The sequence below is a fragment of the Tympanuchus pallidicinctus genome, unplaced genomic scaffold (assembly GCF_026119805.1).
Source record: "Tympanuchus pallidicinctus isolate F22 unplaced genomic scaffold, pur_lepc_1.0 scaffold18, whole genome shotgun sequence".
Taxonomy (NCBI): domain Eukaryota; kingdom Metazoa; phylum Chordata; class Aves; order Galliformes; family Phasianidae; genus Tympanuchus; species Tympanuchus pallidicinctus.
In genome coordinates, this window is record NW_026294699.1 from 7,863,998 (window position 1) to 7,882,339 (window position 18,342).

The 18,342-nt window shown below is 38.1% G+C and overlaps 1 protein-coding gene across 4 annotated transcripts in view; it reads right to left on the reverse strand.

The window, feature by feature from the left end:
- The window catches only part of PDPK1 (3-phosphoinositide dependent protein kinase 1), a 30,379-nt gene that overhangs the window by 9,063 nt on the left and 2,974 nt on the right, over positions 1–18,342 (reverse strand). For 2 of the 4 annotated variants that reach the window (XM_052679654.1, XM_052679656.1), the window contains 7 exons: positions 7,109–7,378; positions 4,473–4,515; positions 4,131–4,268; positions 3,505–3,649; positions 2,289–2,386; positions 1,532–1,607; positions 446–514 (listed from right to left, as the gene is read on the reverse strand). In XM_052679654.1, the coding sequence (XP_052535614.1) occupies positions 446–514; positions 1,532–1,607; positions 2,289–2,386; positions 3,505–3,649; positions 4,131–4,268; positions 4,473–4,515; positions 7,109–7,378 (839 nt within the window). Of the gene's footprint in view, positions 1–445; positions 515–1,531; positions 1,608–2,288; positions 2,387–3,504; positions 3,650–4,130; positions 4,269–4,472; positions 4,516–7,108; positions 7,379–12,580; positions 12,727–12,821; positions 14,430–18,342 lie in introns of those variants that run through there. The other 2 variants (XM_052679655.1, XM_052679657.1) reach the window with 2 other exon arrangements.

Genomic DNA, 18,342 nt, shown 5'->3' on the forward strand with positions numbered 1-18,342 from the left:
AACAATGCATGATCTGAACAAATAGTAATGTGAGGGAAGTGTTAGAAGTTCCTATAAATCCCTCTCCTTAAGTACCTTAGAATCAGTACTACAAGTATCTATGCTTTTGTAAGCATGAGATACTTGAAAAACAACAGAAATGTCATATGGCTCAATATGGGAGAGGTGCAAGATAGCTTCCTCACAGAGGCATAGTTAACTTACAGCATAAACTACATTTGAAATCCTAGGATAAATTAAAGAATCTCTAAGGAACTAATCAATTTACCATCTTCATGATCTCAAAAAGGAAATAATCTACATTACACCAGTTAAAGCAGACATGATATCAACACCAGAAGTGCACCACGGAAAGTGGCACTTCAGAGTTGGTGATAAAGTTAAATATATTGACTTGATGTTGGCATTATGATTTACATACAAGGAAGTAGTTTAGGTCTCTTACCCAGCTCTGAATGGAGGCAATCCAGCTACAAGCTGATATATTATACAACCCAGAGCCCAGAGGTCAGAGCTTTGAAAGAAAGGAGAAACAAACATATAGCATGTTTTTTCTGCAAGTCTGTAAACCATGATTAAAAATCCTTCAGCTACTGCTACTTAAAAAGATGGTATGAACATGTCCAACAAGCCTCTTTAGCACGATTCCCACACTACTTTCACTTAATTTCTTGACAGGAGTAACCATCTCACAACAACTGACTACGAGCACAGGCACAAGACGGCTGCATCCTCAAGTGACATAATTAACAGGTATATAAAACAAAAAGGATGATTTAACCTCTACTGCAATTCCAAGACACATCCAACTTAATGCAGTACATACTCCTCCAGATTAGAAATTCTTCAAGTATTTCATGGGGGGAAAAAAAACACCACCAAAATATTTTTTTAACCAGAAGCTTTCTTTCAGACAAACAAAAATGCAGACAATATGGCGCATGGGAGAAGAAAAGTCTGAAGTTTCAATATGCCTGAAAGCATATTTTAAAACTTATTTTACCTCAAAGGTAAACTATATAGAGAATTGATAAGACTTATAAATCCTCATGGAAGACTAGAAGAATACTAACAAAGGCTCAGAACTACTGAAAACCTTAAATACAGCTTCACAAAATACTGGAAGTTAATTCAAATACAAGTCCAAGACACCTAAATAGCCTTTCCCTCAGCTGACATAACATGACATTCTGTATCTTTCACAGGAATCACCATGCTAGAGCCATCTTACATGAGAAAAGAATGAAAAGAATGACTTTGCATAATAAAGATATTGACGGAGAAAAGAAATTCAACTTCTCATTTCTCACTCCCTTCTCCTGACAACATCAAAGCCTGTAGGACTCGGAGATAAAATGAAAAAGCCAGCACTCAGATGAGAAGTAATACTTTCTAAACAAAAAAAAATATTTCAAACTCTTATTCAACCATTTTCCTTCTTTGAAATACTAAGCTACACTTCCCATCCATCTCCCACTGGATGGCATACTGACAGAGTAAGCAAGGTCCTAAAATACAGTACAGTCCTCACCTTTTACAAGCAGATTTTTCTGTCAGCAGTTCTGGAGAAACATACTGTGCTGTCCCTACAAATGAATTTGCCCGTGCTATAAAGAAAATTGAAAGAGTTAAGCAGAAGCATACTTGTGCAAAAACCAAATCCCTCCCACTCCATCCATAAAAAATTCAAAGGTAAACTAATGAAAACTATGCAATGCTTCAAGAAAAAAAAATACAAAGAAATTTCCTTTCTCTACCCAAGCAGAAAACCTGGAGGAGACAATTCACTTTATCTCAGTGATATCTTCTTGGTTCAAGAAGCTAGACATTTATGCTACAAATTCTGCCAACACAAGCTTACTAAATCAGAGTACAAAATCACATTTACCCAATTTGGTGAATGAGAAACAGTTCTGCCTAAGGCTTTTTATTAGGTATAGTTTACAGTATCATTGATTCATAGCTTAATATTAGCAATCAGTGACACAGGAATTCCACAATCAAGTTTGATTAACTTTGAAGGCCGCTAGGGCTTCAGTATGCAGAAAGTAACAGCTTACTGTTTCAGCTGAGTCAAATTATTTGTTTCAATATATTTCAGTGATTTGTTTCCTAGATACAAGTTAAGGACATTCTCAAGTTACATTTTGATAAATACAATATACCCACATTTACAAAGGAACGCTTCCTGCATTTATGTAGCTAGAAGCTGGACTTGATCTTTGCAGGTCTCTTACAACTGAACTGCTCTCTATTTTGTGATACGTGACAAAGTAAATAAAACATACCTTGTCTGCTATCTGCAGATAATACTTTTGCTGTTCCAAAGTCTGTTATTTGAATGTGCATATCTTCATTTAGTAAGATGTTCTCTGGCTTTAGGTCCCTGGAAAACACCAATTTTCATACTCAAAACAGCACAGAAATTAACATTGCAAAATAGTCTGGAGTCTCGCATGCACATCATCACAAATGATGCAGATATTCTGTAAACACTGACTATTCCTTGACTTGCAGCTGACAACATGCAGAGTACTGCTAACAGATTTTGAAAAGTCCATTCGTTACCATTTTTCCTACAATATTTGGTAATGAATAGTTGAGCACAAAACTAAGCTACTGTGTACTTCACCTCTTCAGCAAAATGAATTCCCAAGCCATAAGCGAGGTCATATCTGACAGACTGATATGGCAGAGAGATCATCAAGGCCTGCTTACTCACAGATAGGCAAAAAGTACAAAACTTCATTTAGCCAAACTGCAGACATCCAGCCCCTACAGATTCTATTCCCAACTTCTTCACTGAAAAGCTTTAGGAAAATACTTTTTAAATAAAAATGAGAAAGTACTAATGCTATTAGAATTATGATCAGCCAGCTTTTTGCCAATCACCACCACCTACTGTTCTACAAACAACTGCATGGGTACCTACAGACACTAATACTCACACTTGCTTGAATATTGTACCAAACAGCTCCTATTTGCTTAATAAATTCACAGCAAAACACCCTTATCCAGAAATATAATTGCATCAGAACTGCAAACACTCTATTAAACACTTTCCTAAATTTCACTGTTTATCTACTTCTTGATAAACTTTGTGGAAATTGTTCACTCAATGAAAGCAGACACACTAATATTTACTTTTCTTGCAGATGTGTTACCCACTAACCTACACACAGCAGAATTTTAATTTGTTTTGGTACACAGACACAGGAAAAAAACTAAATTAACCAAAAAAGTCATCTGATTCTGGAGTTCAAGGCACGCAAACTTTTGGGAACATTAGTTCTAGACCATAAAGTTCTCGCTTTCAAGCTAGAAAAGTTGATGTAATAACAGATTTACTCTCCTCCTGCCATTTACTTTGTGTAATTCTATTCATTATATAAACAACAGCACTAAGACCAGCAAAATGCTACTATATTCTTAATAGCTTTCCAAAAAATCTCCATTCAGTTAGACATCATGAATGTTTCTCATGCATTAATTTTTGTGTATTACCTGTGAATAATTCCTTTCCCATGCAAATACTCCAGGGCTGATACAATTTCAGCAGTATAAAACCTGGTACAGGTCTCATCAAATGAGCCAATTTTGCGTATATACTTTAGTAGCTCACCATTTTTAGCATAGCTAAGCCCAAAATCTGAATGTTAAGTTAAGGTCTAGCATTAAGATACGGCAAAACAAGTCCCTCCATCCCCCCACACTCTTTATTCAAAATAAAATATTGAAAATATATAACAGGAAAGTGGTTAATTTGAACCTTTATATAGTAGTAACCCAAAACAATCTGTGACTGTATGTACTAAAAATCTAGGATAAAGGTTCCAGTTTCTTAACACACCAAAGACCACACAGGAGGTGAACTCAGTAATTTTTCCAGATAGTCACCCAAATCATTAAATAACTACACAGAATTGCCTACAGAGAGAACCCCCCACTTATCATTCCACTTACTTGATTTATATCAAACGCATGACTGAAACAAGTTGTATGGCAACCATCTAAGGTATTTTAAATACCTCAAGTTTATCTCATAATTCCTGTTGAACAATGTTTCAAAGGAAACAAAACCAAGGATTTTCATAACAAATTGTGTACAAGTTTTAGAACTCAAAGGATACACAGCTTTTCATCATCCTGAAAGGTGAAGTAGAGCTTCACAAAAAAAGGATGATCCAGACGGGACATCACATCTCTCTCTCGTGTCACGTATGGCACCTTGTTTTCTTTTATGATATGACGCTTTTCTAGAATTTTAACTGAAAAAAACAGAGTGAAAACACAGGAGATACAGCCCAATCGAGTTCATTAAGTAATTTGTGGTTTGGTGGGAGGGGGGAGGGGAGTAATTGTTAGTTAGATTCATCATTAAAATGCTAATTGTTTTTTTGAATTGATACTTTGTAATCAGACAGCATTCATACAGTACTCTAAAAAGTTACCATTAAGGAATGGATACTTACTGGCATATTCTCTAGAACTTGTCAATTCTCGAGCCAACACAACCTGTTGCCATAGAAGATAAAATGTACAATGATTATAGCGTAACCATTCACTGAAGGCATACAGTAAACATTGCTTCTCATCTGCCAGTCTGTATTTAGACTACTGCTAATCCAAAATAAACTGTCATAAATACAATTAACAAAAGACGTAAGCATGTGCTCATCTCATGATGTCTTAATTCAAGAAATCAGTTATTACAGAGTACTAAAAAATATGGCAACGTACTCCTAATATCAAATTTTACGCACCTAGCAAAAGATATCTTCTAAATAGGGCCCTTCTTTAGGTCAATTATTCCAAAGTGAAAGGAGAAAGCAATGTTGAGAGACCACATTGCTCACTATCTCCTTTCCTCCAGACTGCACAGACCTAACTCCCTCAGCTGTTCCTCCCAAGTCTCTAGCCCCTTCACCAGCTTTGTTTCTTTTCTCTGCACATGTCAAGCAAGACCATATCCTTCTTGTAGTGAGGGGCCAATAACAGAACACAATATTTGGGGTGTGATCCCACCAAAGGTGTATACAAGGGGACCATCACATTCAGTCCTGCAGACTGCACTATCTCTGGTGCAGGCCAGGATGCTACTGGCCTTCTTGATGACCTACGCACTGTTGGCTCATGCTCAACCAGCTTTCCATCAGTACTGCCATGTCCTTTTCTGCTGGATAACTTTCCATCCACTCTTTCCCAGGCCTACACACTTCACGGGATGCAGAACCCAGCACCTACAACCACTGGATGTCATGTGAGTGGACTTGGCTCACCAACAGGCCATCTCGATTCCTCTGCACAGCCTCTCCATCCTGAAGATGATCAATGGTCCTGTCTAACTTGGTATTGTCTGCAGACTTATGCATACAGTTGAAGATACCTTTTGGCTAAGAATTCTCAAAGCTGAAGTTATACAGACTCCAAAGAGTAATTTCTCTTCCAGCCCTGTACTGTATCTTTTTTTTTAAACCATAACATTTCAGATGTACTGCCCACCTCCATACCAAGCAGCTTTGTACACTGGATTTAGTACTTTCCTCCTAGCATGAATTATGGATATCTTTAGGTCCCTCCCTCACTGAACAAATCTGAGCAATCATCATATCCTCACTTTCTCCCAACTAATTTTCCATAAAAACAGAATAACAAGGAAGAAATCCCACAGTGGTGCATATTAAAGTCATGTTTGTGTTATCAGGGGCCTCATCCACTCTATAAGTAGTAATATTAACAATGAATGTAAATTCCATGAAGTGGAATTAGACCAAATAGCTAAAATGAACAAAAACACTTTCAGCAACTATTCAAAAAACTCACAGATTACAAAATCATGTAAGTGGAAAACTCAGACAGCAGCAAGGGAAAAAAAGATATAGTTAAAACTTTCAAACTGGAGGAAAGTAAGATGAAGAAAGCCCCCAGAGGTTACCAAAAAGCAGCTACTGCCACAATAATTGTCAGACTTAATGACCATGCCCAACATTACGCTTGACAAATGCTTGAGACAAATGCCAGAGATCAAGTCCACATTTAAGAACTGGTTTCAGCTGCACACTTCCACCAGCCCTACCTAAGGCACCAATGTTTACGGTAAGCAAAATTCTGCCTGTAAAATTAAAACCAATAACACTACATACAGAGTCAGAGCCTGGATTAGGCCATGCAACTTTCTCTGTCCTACTGGGAATATGGTGCTAAGACGCAGGGAACAAAACACAAAAATGTCTCACTAAAGCAGACTGAACAAGCATGTTCCAGCATGTTCAAGAGGGAATAACTCTGATATATTCTTTAGGGAAACCTGTGAATTCCAAACTATGCAGTAAAGTGCAAATTACCCTTGATGACTACCAGAGGCCTTCTTCCTAAATACCAGCACACTGTATAAGAAAAACAAAAAACGAAAACACCCCCATGCAACCACCCTAAAGAGACACAAAACAAAAGGCCGATATGAAAAAGATAAAGAATATTACTCACTGGCTTTAAATGGGGCAACTACAAAAGCATCAAATGAAGTATTAATTGCTTTATGAGTTCTTTAAGACAATTACTTAAGCAATTCATTCTTGTGCAATGCCATGGATCCCAAAAGTAGGTTAAAGTCAATCTATTTAAGCCTGCTGAATACCAGGATAATAACTATGGCTCTTGAAGTCCTTAAGGGCCAAGACACTAAAGGCTGAGTAAAAATACCAAAGAAATATTGCTCTTACATTCTTTCCTAAGCATCTGGCCTTAGCTTTCTGCACAAACAGGATGTCGGGTAGAAGTTCTCCCCATGAAAGGCTCTTAGCCCAATTTCAAATTCTTGATGTCATATGATGTCATACCACTTTAATATAAGATGTTAAGCTGTCTAAAGCTTACATTAGAAAGCACTGCCTCCCAAAAATCTAAGCATCAAGTCATCAGAATACACAACTTCTGATCAATTGAAAAAAAGACTTGAAAAAAATCAGCACTCCTATAACTTGAAGAGTAAGTGAGCAGGATACCTCTAGACTTACAAATTAGTAATCACCTGGGCACAGAATGTTGAAGTTTATCTAAGATACCTGGCAGACTAACACAAAACACCTGTTATAAAAAGTAAAGTTACCGTTGAAAAAGATCCTTCACCCAGAATTTTCCCAAATTTAAAGTCATCAGGTCGTTTCTTTCGAGGCTGTGGAGGCTGCTGTCCTGTATGTTGTGGCAAGGAGTTTGAACTAGATCTTGATTCAGCTGCGGTGCCCTCCATGTTAGATCCCTGCCTGCTGCCACAGGTGGAAATGACAGATGGAGTGCTGGAATCTGCTTGGTTCCTCACCATTGATGGGGATGGACAGGAACATAACACCACACTAGACTGGATTGGAACAGCATCATACTGAAAAGAGAAATGAAACTATTAACCCACACCTTCAAATTATTATCTCACGCATCTGCACTCTGCATTCCTTCCTGTCTGAAAGGACTATCATGAAGATGAATGTAAGCATTCATATATTTAACAAAATAAAAGCTGCCATTTCCAAAATAGACACTGCTTAGGTCACACTACAAACGTACACTTAGCTGTAAGTCCCAAAGTTTTAATTCAAGAAGGCAGATATTTGAGACTCAAAAAAACCCCTCCACAACAGCAAAGTGTCAAATTCTCAGGCACATTTCCCTAAGAACAACATCATTTTTAAAGTTTATTTATGATTGGTGACGGAGCCACCAGTTCATCTTAAGAAGTGGTAAGTTTCCCTAAAACTTATAAAAGTAGTTAAGAGTTAATTAACATTTATATTCACCAGTAACATTCATTTATAGATAAATGCTACAATGAATCATAAATGGAAAAATAAACCATGAGAACTTTAATAGGCAAAGGATGCATTTTACATATATCACAGAGGTTTTTAATTGGAATCTCTTTCTACAAGTATTACCTTTCATTAAGTGAGGGGAGGGTCAGGAGGGAGAGGGAAAACATAAGATGCATGCAAAAGGCAGATCAGATGGAGGATTCTAATTATCAGAAACACTTTTTCACTAAAAAACCCAACAACCTCTATTCTGACCCTTTAACACAAAGGAGATTACAGTATTTTATCTCATACAGACTCCCCCATTCTAAGACACAGATGCAGCCCTGAAAACAGCAAATATGAAAACAGATATGCCAAATACCAACCCTTATAACATACAAAGGAAATCATTATTTGGTACACTTTCATCAGCTTTTTGCAGTAAGACCAAGCAAACTAGTCAAGCTGGTTTCCCTTCCCATTGCTAATACACCTCCATTTGTCTGTCAAACATTTGCTTCAAGTGTTTTATATGAAATTGGCCAGAAACACAGATAACGAGAGTTCTGTTCAAGCTCCTTTGGCAAAAAATACTGAAATACAAAGCAGAGGGAATATTTACAAATATTAATGCTGTAGCTCAACATGGATTCTCACTCTCAGCATTCAAACATACTGCCAGCAGAACGAAACAGTGACTTGATGAAGATCTCCTAACCTCAGAACAGCTGTACTATACAAATCTGACCTAATCTGGGACCTTTCTCATCTTGCCAAAACAAGAACAACATCTCATAAATTTCAATTTGAGTCAGTCAGTTCTAACAGAACCCACTTGAGAAGGGGACTGGACTTGCATCCAGTCACTGCTTTAGGCATAAGGCACCTGCTCCAAAATTAACTATTATTTACTGCTCTATGCAGAAGTACACTTAATTTATTCATTGAGGGGCATTCCATACATGCATCAACATATTAGGCATCTAAAGTCAGACTAAGGTAACAAAGTCAAACGTAGAGAACTACAATGCTGTTTTGCTCAATAACTTATCTAAATATAAACTACTGTCATTTGAAAGGTAACTATTATTGAACAACTACCATAAACACTAACTTCCAAGAAGCATTTTCTCTCCAAAATGCACACAACCTACTTGAACCACAGTCTCTACTCCTTCTTTGGGATATTTCTAACTAAAATGATAGGGCAAATCAGGATCAGGCAGCAGTCTCTTAGAACTTGTTTGAGCTTTATGACCTAACAGTCTGGTAAGAAGCCTGTTGGTACATTCCATAAAGCTTCTGTGAGGACACAAGGATGTTAAATTTGCATGAAGACTTGGAGACTGATGGGAGCAGCTTTATCGTTGTGAAAAGTTCACCAACTCCATCAGAGAACAGTGTATGACCTTCCTCAGAATGAATTACACAGCATTCTCATATTTGAAGAACAGGAAATATATTGATGTTTTATGATGCAAACAACACAAACACATTAAAGTACAGGTGTTGTAGTACACTATTTCTTTTACGCCTTCTATATTAATATTTTAGCTGCACTTTCCCCATATTATCCAAGAATCAATGGTCACAAGTTATTTCTCTAACTTCCTTACAGCCCAATTGAATCACATTTCCTTCTGCTCTAAGGGCACCCTGCATAAAGATTCACAGCAGCTGGAATTAAAACTAGACTGCACTCTTCTTTATAAAAACTGCAGCGATTGCCGAGCACAAAGAGGACTGCTCAACAACTGACATGATGCAGATACAATAAATGGCTCTTTAATTGAAATACAGTAAAAAAACACACGCATATAACAGATTCTAATATTAGGATTTAAATGAACTGACTCTGGTCAGCTCAGGCTATCCTAAAACAACAAACAGTACAGAGGTAAACAAGCAGCACTGGGAGATCTACAGCTGCCAACATCATTCTGAAGGAGGAAGAAAAACCCACGAACAACAAAAAGCACTGAAGAACATGGAGAAAACCGAGAGGAAAAAATAGGTATTGGATACAGTTTATTTACTTACAAGATTATCTGAAAACAAGTTACAATGAATGTCACGTATAGAAAAGTCCTGAGTGAAGAAGACAGACAGGAATATTGGATGTTTTAGGAAGAGAAGGCAATTTCCAGCCAGACTATAGCATCAGTTAGCTGCTTGACTTTCTTTAGAGAAAGTCAAGATTAACCTTGGAATTTCAGATTGTTCAATCTTTACTAACTGACTAGTAACACTGTTTTATTCATTTGAAACAAGTGTATTTACTGTTCTTTTCCACTTCAGCCATACACAGTAGAACTACTAGAGAAGAAAACTTGAATCAGTGCAGGAAACCCATCAGCTGTCACTGTGTTTTCACTTTTGTACTTTCACTTCTCCCCCATTCTCCTCCCTATGAAAACCTAGCTACACACAAAGCTCCCAGCTAACTAAAAAGACTTCAACATTTTAGAATTCCTTTTGCAACTCAGCATTTTGACAACAGCATTTGCACTGCAACTTACAATACACCTACATACAAAGTAAGCATGAAATAGCCTGCTGCTCTAAAGCAGGTGCAGCCATGACAACAATCTCACCTAGCTTTTTCCCACTGCAAGTTCTGCAGCACCACTTTGCTGATACAGTTGCATCAACACCAACAGCAGTAAAAAATACTTGTACAGACTGGGCCTTCTGGAGCTACCAGTACTTGACACTCCTGTCCTAAGTGACATGATGCCAATACCAAAGACAGGCAATATCTTTGCTATCATCGAAACACCACTTGTGAAAATAAATCAATCTTGTTCCTCTTACAGAGAAAGACCATGAATAAGATCTTAACTTATAACTTTTCTGATACATAAAACTGCTGACTATTCTCAATCTGTAGCTGCACTAATTCACATGGCAGCAGTAATCACAGAACAGCTTGGGTTGAAAGGACTTCAAAGATTCAGCTTCTCCTACCATAAATAAGGTTGGAACACACGAGGATAAGGCTGCCTGAAGTCCCATTCAACCTGGTCTCAAACACCTTCATGGATCACAAAAGCTTTTTTACCTACTTACCTAAAGGTCAATTTTTTTGTTTATTTTTTTTTTTTAAAAAAAAACAGATCTTGCTACCAGAAAGTATTACACAATAAAATGAGCTCCTCACCTCAAGTGGTACATTTGTTTCAATTATAAACAATGCTGGTGAGACTAAGACTCATAGGCACAACCTTCCTATGAATGTTCATCATAAATCATATCAGTGGTCTACTAAATGCAGATACTTGACCCATATATATATAAGCAATATATAACATGTGAAATACAAAGTACTGTTCAGGAGAAGAAGTACAGGGTATATCCTAAGCAGAAGCTAGTTAATTATGGGCATTGATTCTCAAAGCTCAAAAGTTTAAAGAGAAAGAATAGCCATATAGAAGTAAAGTCTGGGGGGAAAAGGGGGAAAGAGGAGTTGGGTGGGAACAAACAAGACATTCAGCAAAAAGGTACATCACTTACAGCAATCCACAGCTTTTGGTAAATCAGAAAACAGTTAAGATATTGCTTTTGTCTCCACTAAAAACATCGCTACAAGTCAAAATATGATATAAGAACTAATAAATAACAAGGAGAGACAGACAAAAAAGTCTAATATCTGAATATAAAGAACTCAGAAACCAACTAGGAGAAGCAAAGTCTTCTTGCCACTAGTATTACATAAACATTAAGAACAAACCAAAACCAACCACTTTCAGGAGAAAAAAAATAATCAAGAGACTGGAGCAATACCTGGAGCAATACTTATTACCGGACTAGACTGAGCTCCTGTAATTTCTGTTTAATAAAGAGACCAACTGTCTTAGCCTTGTGGCTTCACAGGGCACAGGACTACAAAAATTAGGATCACCTGCAACTCAACAGAAGTCATACTGCATGTAATTATTGAGCAGCCAGTGTCACAAGTATTAAGTCCAACCATGCTAAGTTCAGAGACTACTGGACAGAGAAGCCAGTACAAACACATATGCTCTACATCAGGAAAGTCTGCCTCATAAATTACCTGATTCAGAAAGCAATACAGCAGCAATCTAGGATGGCTATGAATTACATCTTTTCACTTGCAAATGGAGCCCAAGAGGCTTTTAAAACCTATATTACGCAGTGTAAGATTTCCTCCACAAGTGCCATGGTACCTCTTTGATTCAAGCCCTTACATCTCTACCAAACATGGCTCCTTAACACAGAAAGATCTATGAATCCAAGATTCAAAGTCCAAATTAAAACAGTCATCTTCAAATAAAAACAGGGAGCCCATCTATTTATCCCTTAATTGCACAGATGAAGTTTTTATTTCACATTGAAAGTGATCGCTTTCATCAGACAGATGGTTTGGAGTTTTACAGATAAGACCACTTATTTATCAATGCTGTGATTCTGCTAAATACAGAGTATGCTACACAGGTTTGGCTTGAAATGCCTATAAATTATTTTGATGTTGTCATACAAGAATATAATTCTTAAATTGAAGCTTATTTCATATTGCTTAGAAATTAACCATTAAAAATCCAGATTATTCTAAGGGTTTATTTGTAAAATACAAAGTGAAAAAACATGAACAGCTAGGCAGTTATATTTCTTTTCATGGCACATTGATATTTCAAAGGGTTGACAAGATGTAGCAACTGAATGCAACACAGATCTTGTATCTGAAAAACAGAGCAAGAAAGGGCAATTAACAGGCATTGTACACTACTTTCCCACTGGCACTCCCCCCCTCATCCCAAAAAGAAAATATTTACCTTCTCCACGTTTTCCAATACCTATTTGTGACAGCCTCCACTGCAAAGGCTAGTGTGCAACACACCCCAGAGGGTCCAGCATATTCCATCAGGTCAGATACCTGGGTGGCTCTAAAAGTATATCCTCAAATTGTTCCTCAGAATTCCTAAAATGAGAATTCAGGCAAAAACATGGTAGCTCAGCAACAAGAAACACGACTTGAGATACAAAGAAACACTGAATCAGAGTAACAAGTCTTACCTTTTAGTGCAGAGGACACAGAACAGGTAGCACTGTTTATTATGCTCCAATTCCTTCCAGGAACAGCTTGCAGAGGGCATAGTGATTACCACGTGGTCCATATCAATAAGTTAAATCTTCAACATCAGCGTTCCTTTTGTGTCCTCTCTATGCTGCTACACCAGAGTGACTGCCAGGAACGAAGGCAACCCAGAACAATAACAGACTGTGTGCTCTCAAACTACAGTGAGCATCAATTGTTCTATCAAAACACGGTATCAAAGAATGCTTTGGGTTCGAAGGGACCTTTAAGATCTTTAAGTTCCAAGATCCTGCTCTAGGCAGGGACACCTCCCTCTACACCAGGTTGCTCACAGCCCCACACAGCCCAGCTCTGAACACTTCCGTGGAGGGGGCACCCATAACCTTGCTGGGTAACCCGATCCAGTATCTCACCACCCTCACAGTAAATAATTTCTTCCTGATATCTAGTCTAAATCTACCCTCTTCCAGTATAAAATCCTTCTTCTTTTGCTACAAGCCCTTATAAAAGTTCCTCATCTTCCTTGTAGGCCACTAAAAGCTCCCCCTGCAGCCTTCTGTTCTCCAGGCTGAAAAATCCCAGCTCTCTGCATCTCCTCATAGGGGAGGTGCTCCAGTCCTCTGATCATCGTCGTGGTCACTCCAACAGTTCAACCACCTTCTTGTGTTGGGGGCTCCAGAACTGGACACTACTGCTGCAGAGTAAGGGAGGAAAATCACCCCCTTTGACCTGATGGTCACACTTCTCATAATGCAACCAAAGATATGGTTGGCCTTCTGGGCTGTAAGCACTCATCACTGGCTCACATCCTCCTCCTCAGGGCTGCTTTCAAGTCACTTTCTGCCCAACCTGTATCTGTGCTTGGAATTGCTCTTGCATTTGGTCTTGTTGAACTTCATAAGACTGGCATGAGCTCATCTCTCAGGCCTGTCCAGGCCCCTCTGAATAGCACCCCTTCCCTCCAGCATGTCAACTGCACCACTCAGCTCAATGCCATCTGCAAACTTGCTGAAGATGCACTCAATCCCACTGTTCGCATCGCCTACAAAGACATTAAATAACACCAGTCCCAGTGCCAATCCTTGAGGAATGCCACTCATCATCGGTCCCACTCAGACATTGAGCCATTGACTGCAACTCTGAGTGAGGCCATCCAGCCAATTCCTTACCCAGCGAGCAGCCATTCCAACAAATCCATTTTTCTCCCATATGGTGACCAGGTTGTCATGCAGGGCAGTGTCAAACACTTTGCACAAACAAGTCCAGGTGTTCTTCCTTCATCTGTTGATGCTGTACCTCAATCATTAAAGGCCTCTAAGTTTGTCAAGCATGACTTGCCCTTGGTGAAGCCATACTGATATCCTAACGCCTATTTAGTCTCCAAACTTCTGTCAAGATGGACGAATGGACCAATCAGACTTTCTGACAAGTGACCAACAGTGTCACTTATTAATCTACTTTAAAAAAAGTGTCTAGATAGGAGAAACAATAACTGAACAATTTATGAAATTGTATTACAGTAGCTTTCACTTATACATGCTTAGATGTTTGTCAATCAATTTAAATAATTTTAAAACAGGTGTATTTGTCAACACTTATTTATTTCAAGAAATTAAAATACTCGCCTAAAGAAAAGCAGAACTTCTATTCATATGCCTTAAAAAATAACTAGGCACTGTCAGATTAAATCTCATGACACAAAAATCAAACACAAAATGGGTCTCAGAGAACTCAGATCAAGCCAAGATATGGCAATAGTTCTGAGTATTCTACACAACCAGTAAATTGCTCATCCACAGAAATACGACACTTGTGGCCATATTATAAAAGTAAAACATCACAGAAATTTGGGGACATATGAAAACATGCAAGCTGAACACTCAGCTTGATAAAAGATTACTTATCTCCCCAATCAGGAAGGAATACCATTGGAGGGGGGCAGTTTGGAAAACAAACCTAGAAGCACGCTTCCACATTCTGAAATCTGGGGAAAAATGTCAAAGGCTTTAAAGAACCACATTCAACATTTATTTACTGAAAAAGAGGGGAATACATTTAGAGAAAACTAGCCATGGACTGGTGTACCATGGTTGGCAAACACTGTCTTCAATGACTTTAATAATTTATTAAATAGAAAAGAGCTCAAAGTGTGAAGTTAAAACACCTCATCAAAAATCTGATAAGGAAGGGATACCAAACTTTTATTTCAAAACAAAAACAGTATCATCTGCTTTTAGGTACTACACAAATCCATTTTTTAAGTAAGTGCCAAATTTGTTAGGCTTTTAAGAAACTGTGCTAGGTTACAAAGATGCCAAAGATACTTTGCCTGGACAACAGGATTTTTTTCCTACAGAAAAGCACTTTGAGAAACATGTAAGACAGTCGCTTCAAAACGCAGTAAACAAACCCAACGCCAAGTATTAATTACTTGTAGTAATAAAAAAAGCATTAAACACATACCATTATTATAGAAGATTAGTGTTTGGTTTATGCTCTACAGAGACGCATCAGCAATTATTCAAACAGCATGTAAATATTAACAGAAAATTCAATATCCAGCTTATAACCCCAAGAATTGTCCATCAGCTCCATCTGCCTTGAAGAAACAGACTAGCAGTCAGCAAAATTATTTGTCTAAAGCCAGCCAATCTGTCAAAACCTATATATTTTGATCAAGTTTGTTTTGAATGCTCATAAATGGCTACTGATAAATACATTTGAAAGAACAGTCTGAAAGTTTCCATTTCAATTACAACAGGAATCTTCCTACAGCTTAGTTTTGAAAAAGGATCTGAATACAAGTAATCCTATCTGAGGGGAAATTTTTTTATCTCAGAAGTTTTGAGTTCATCCATTGCTTAAGAAATTGTTTTTTATGAACAATCACGCAACATGCAACTTCTCAAAAGCAATGTAATATAAAATGTGGGTTGTTTTTTGTTTCTTTTTCCGTCATTTGAGCTGTTATGCCAACCACCTGATTAAACAAGTCTCTGACCTACCAACACACAGTTACGCTCATCTTCATGCAGCATCGCTTTAAACCGCTCTAAAGCAGAAGGTGTGCATGTCCTGAAGCACTGTACAGAACCATTCCCCCCCCCTCCAAAACAAAGAAAATTCTAACAGGATGCAGTAACAAAGCAGCACTGTTTAAAAGAAAAGAGTAACAACTTTAAAAACTGATAATGCATTTCAAGATTAAAGATGGTAAGCGTTAGTGAAGTGGCAAGCTCAGAATAGATAACTCCGCAAAGAGCTGTTCCACCTAAACTGGCCTGACCTCTGCAACAGCGGGAAACAAAACCAAGAAAAGAAATTCACACAATGTAGCCTGCATGATGTGTTAACAGCCTCAAAGAAAAAAAATACAATAATGTACAGGCAGCCTTGAGAGTACCTGTTATCCCAAAGATACTGTAACTATTTCAAGAACAAACGTATATAAGCCCTAGTTAAACCCCACATAATGCTACACTGCAATAACCTGTGAGAATGAGGAGCAACATTTTACAGGCCTTGTGTTATTTTAAGACACAATTAGATTGCTTAAAACAACACAACCATCACCTCTACAGCAGGTTTTTGCCTCGTGCTTGAAGATATCCTCAGGAGTCGTATATCCATATATGAATCAAGAGTAATTGTGAAGAATCAAATTAATTGATTTTTTTCCTTTGGTTTTCTGGATGCACATCCTCAGGAAGTTCACAGTATACAAAGAAGCATTTTTAAGTCTGGGAAGCATACCTTAGTGTTCATAGGAAAGCCATCCCAAAACATAAACAAAGCTCAGCTCTGACACTTTGCCCCCTTCATATTTCATCTGATCACCTACCAGCACACCTTTACTTTCTGTAGCAGATCCACATCACAGTTTATCCATAAGTGAATAGAGAGGAAATTGCATTCACATAGCATCAGAAGTAGTTGATAGACTAGAACCTGGAAGCACAAGGAATGCTTCCATACTGTCGGACTGGTTTGATTTTTCATTTGGAGAATGGTATATTGTCTACAAGATTGTCTCCACAGCAATGAGTTTATTACGTACACATGTCCCAAACATTACAGTTCATGCAAATGCCTTTTCCTAAATATACCGACCTTACAAATACTGTGCTATTTTTTGCCACTAATTTACAAGATTCCAATTCCAAGTTCAGGTAAGGATTAAAGGTAATGAAAGGATTTGTCAGAATCTGCATACCATCTATTTATCATCTATTTATTAAGGGGTAAAGACTATTAAAGACCATCCACCCAAACCCCTCCCTGCACCCCCAAGCCTCAAAACAGATCAGAAACAGGAAACCACAAAAATCTCTAAGAACCTGAAGTCAGCCTGTGGCCCAAATAGCTATAAGAGTAAACAAGCCACCGAGAATTCATTTCATGCAAACTGATCCAGCCCAGCTCACAAGAAGCCATCTGTAACAGCAAGAAATCTAGATCACATTCTGCACGAGCTGATGAAGTACCCCAATAAGGGGTGCTGTGCACCAGGATAAGGCTTGCTAATAAACACAAAAGAGCTTCCTGCACAAGGTTCCTTGATAGCAGGGCTAGGATTTAGGAGGGAGAGACAGCAGTCATGAATGTAGAGTAGAGGAGTAGCCGTAGGGAAGTGGCAATATGTGGACAGAATGCACAAAGGCTGGACAGTGCAATCGAGAACTACGATGAATTCCCACAACTGCTAAAGAACTGAGCATCAAATTTAATACTTTCTTTTCAGAAGAATGTGCTAAGCAAGTTAATCCTTGCAATCTGCTGCTATAAGGAAATACAGAATATTTGCCAAGTGAAGCATTTATATATTTTTTCTTTCTAAAACGCAGAAAAAGCAGCCTCAACCTCAGTGCTTTGTGCATGCTGTGATCAGTTCTTTCCCAGACCTTGGCAACTTTCCACAGGCTGACCTGCAAATAAGGTGTCAAAAAGGGAAGGATGGGAAGGAATTCAGTGCCCCCTGCCCACACGTTTTTTTTTCAACTACATATACATGATTTAACCTGGCAACATTTTTCCCTTTTCCCAGAAATATCACAGACAGCAATTCCTTGGTTTTGTACAAATTCTTTAGAAAGCTCCACTATGAGGAACGTAGGGGAGGATTTTATCTTCTAAACTGTTTTCTGAACAGTGTTTTGTTTTTCCCATATTGAAAAGTAACTTCTGACTCTGACTTTATCTGAGGCCATAAACGTGCTAGTTTTACAGCAAGTCAAGGAGCTTTTCTAAAAGAAAAACAGGTAAGATGCAAGTTCAGTGACAGAAAACAGATTTCAGAATTATTTTACATCTTCATCGATGAAATCTATTTCTATTACTTTGAAAGTTTATTAGTTTTCTCAGCCTAAAACAGTGACTGCACTGGTTCTGTGTGGCAGAATTCCCGCCTGTACTTCAGCAATCAGCATCCCTTCCCAAGAGCTCCTTCAATGCTTACTTTCAGCTGATCAGCTTTACAGTAGTGTGATGAGCCCAAGGCTG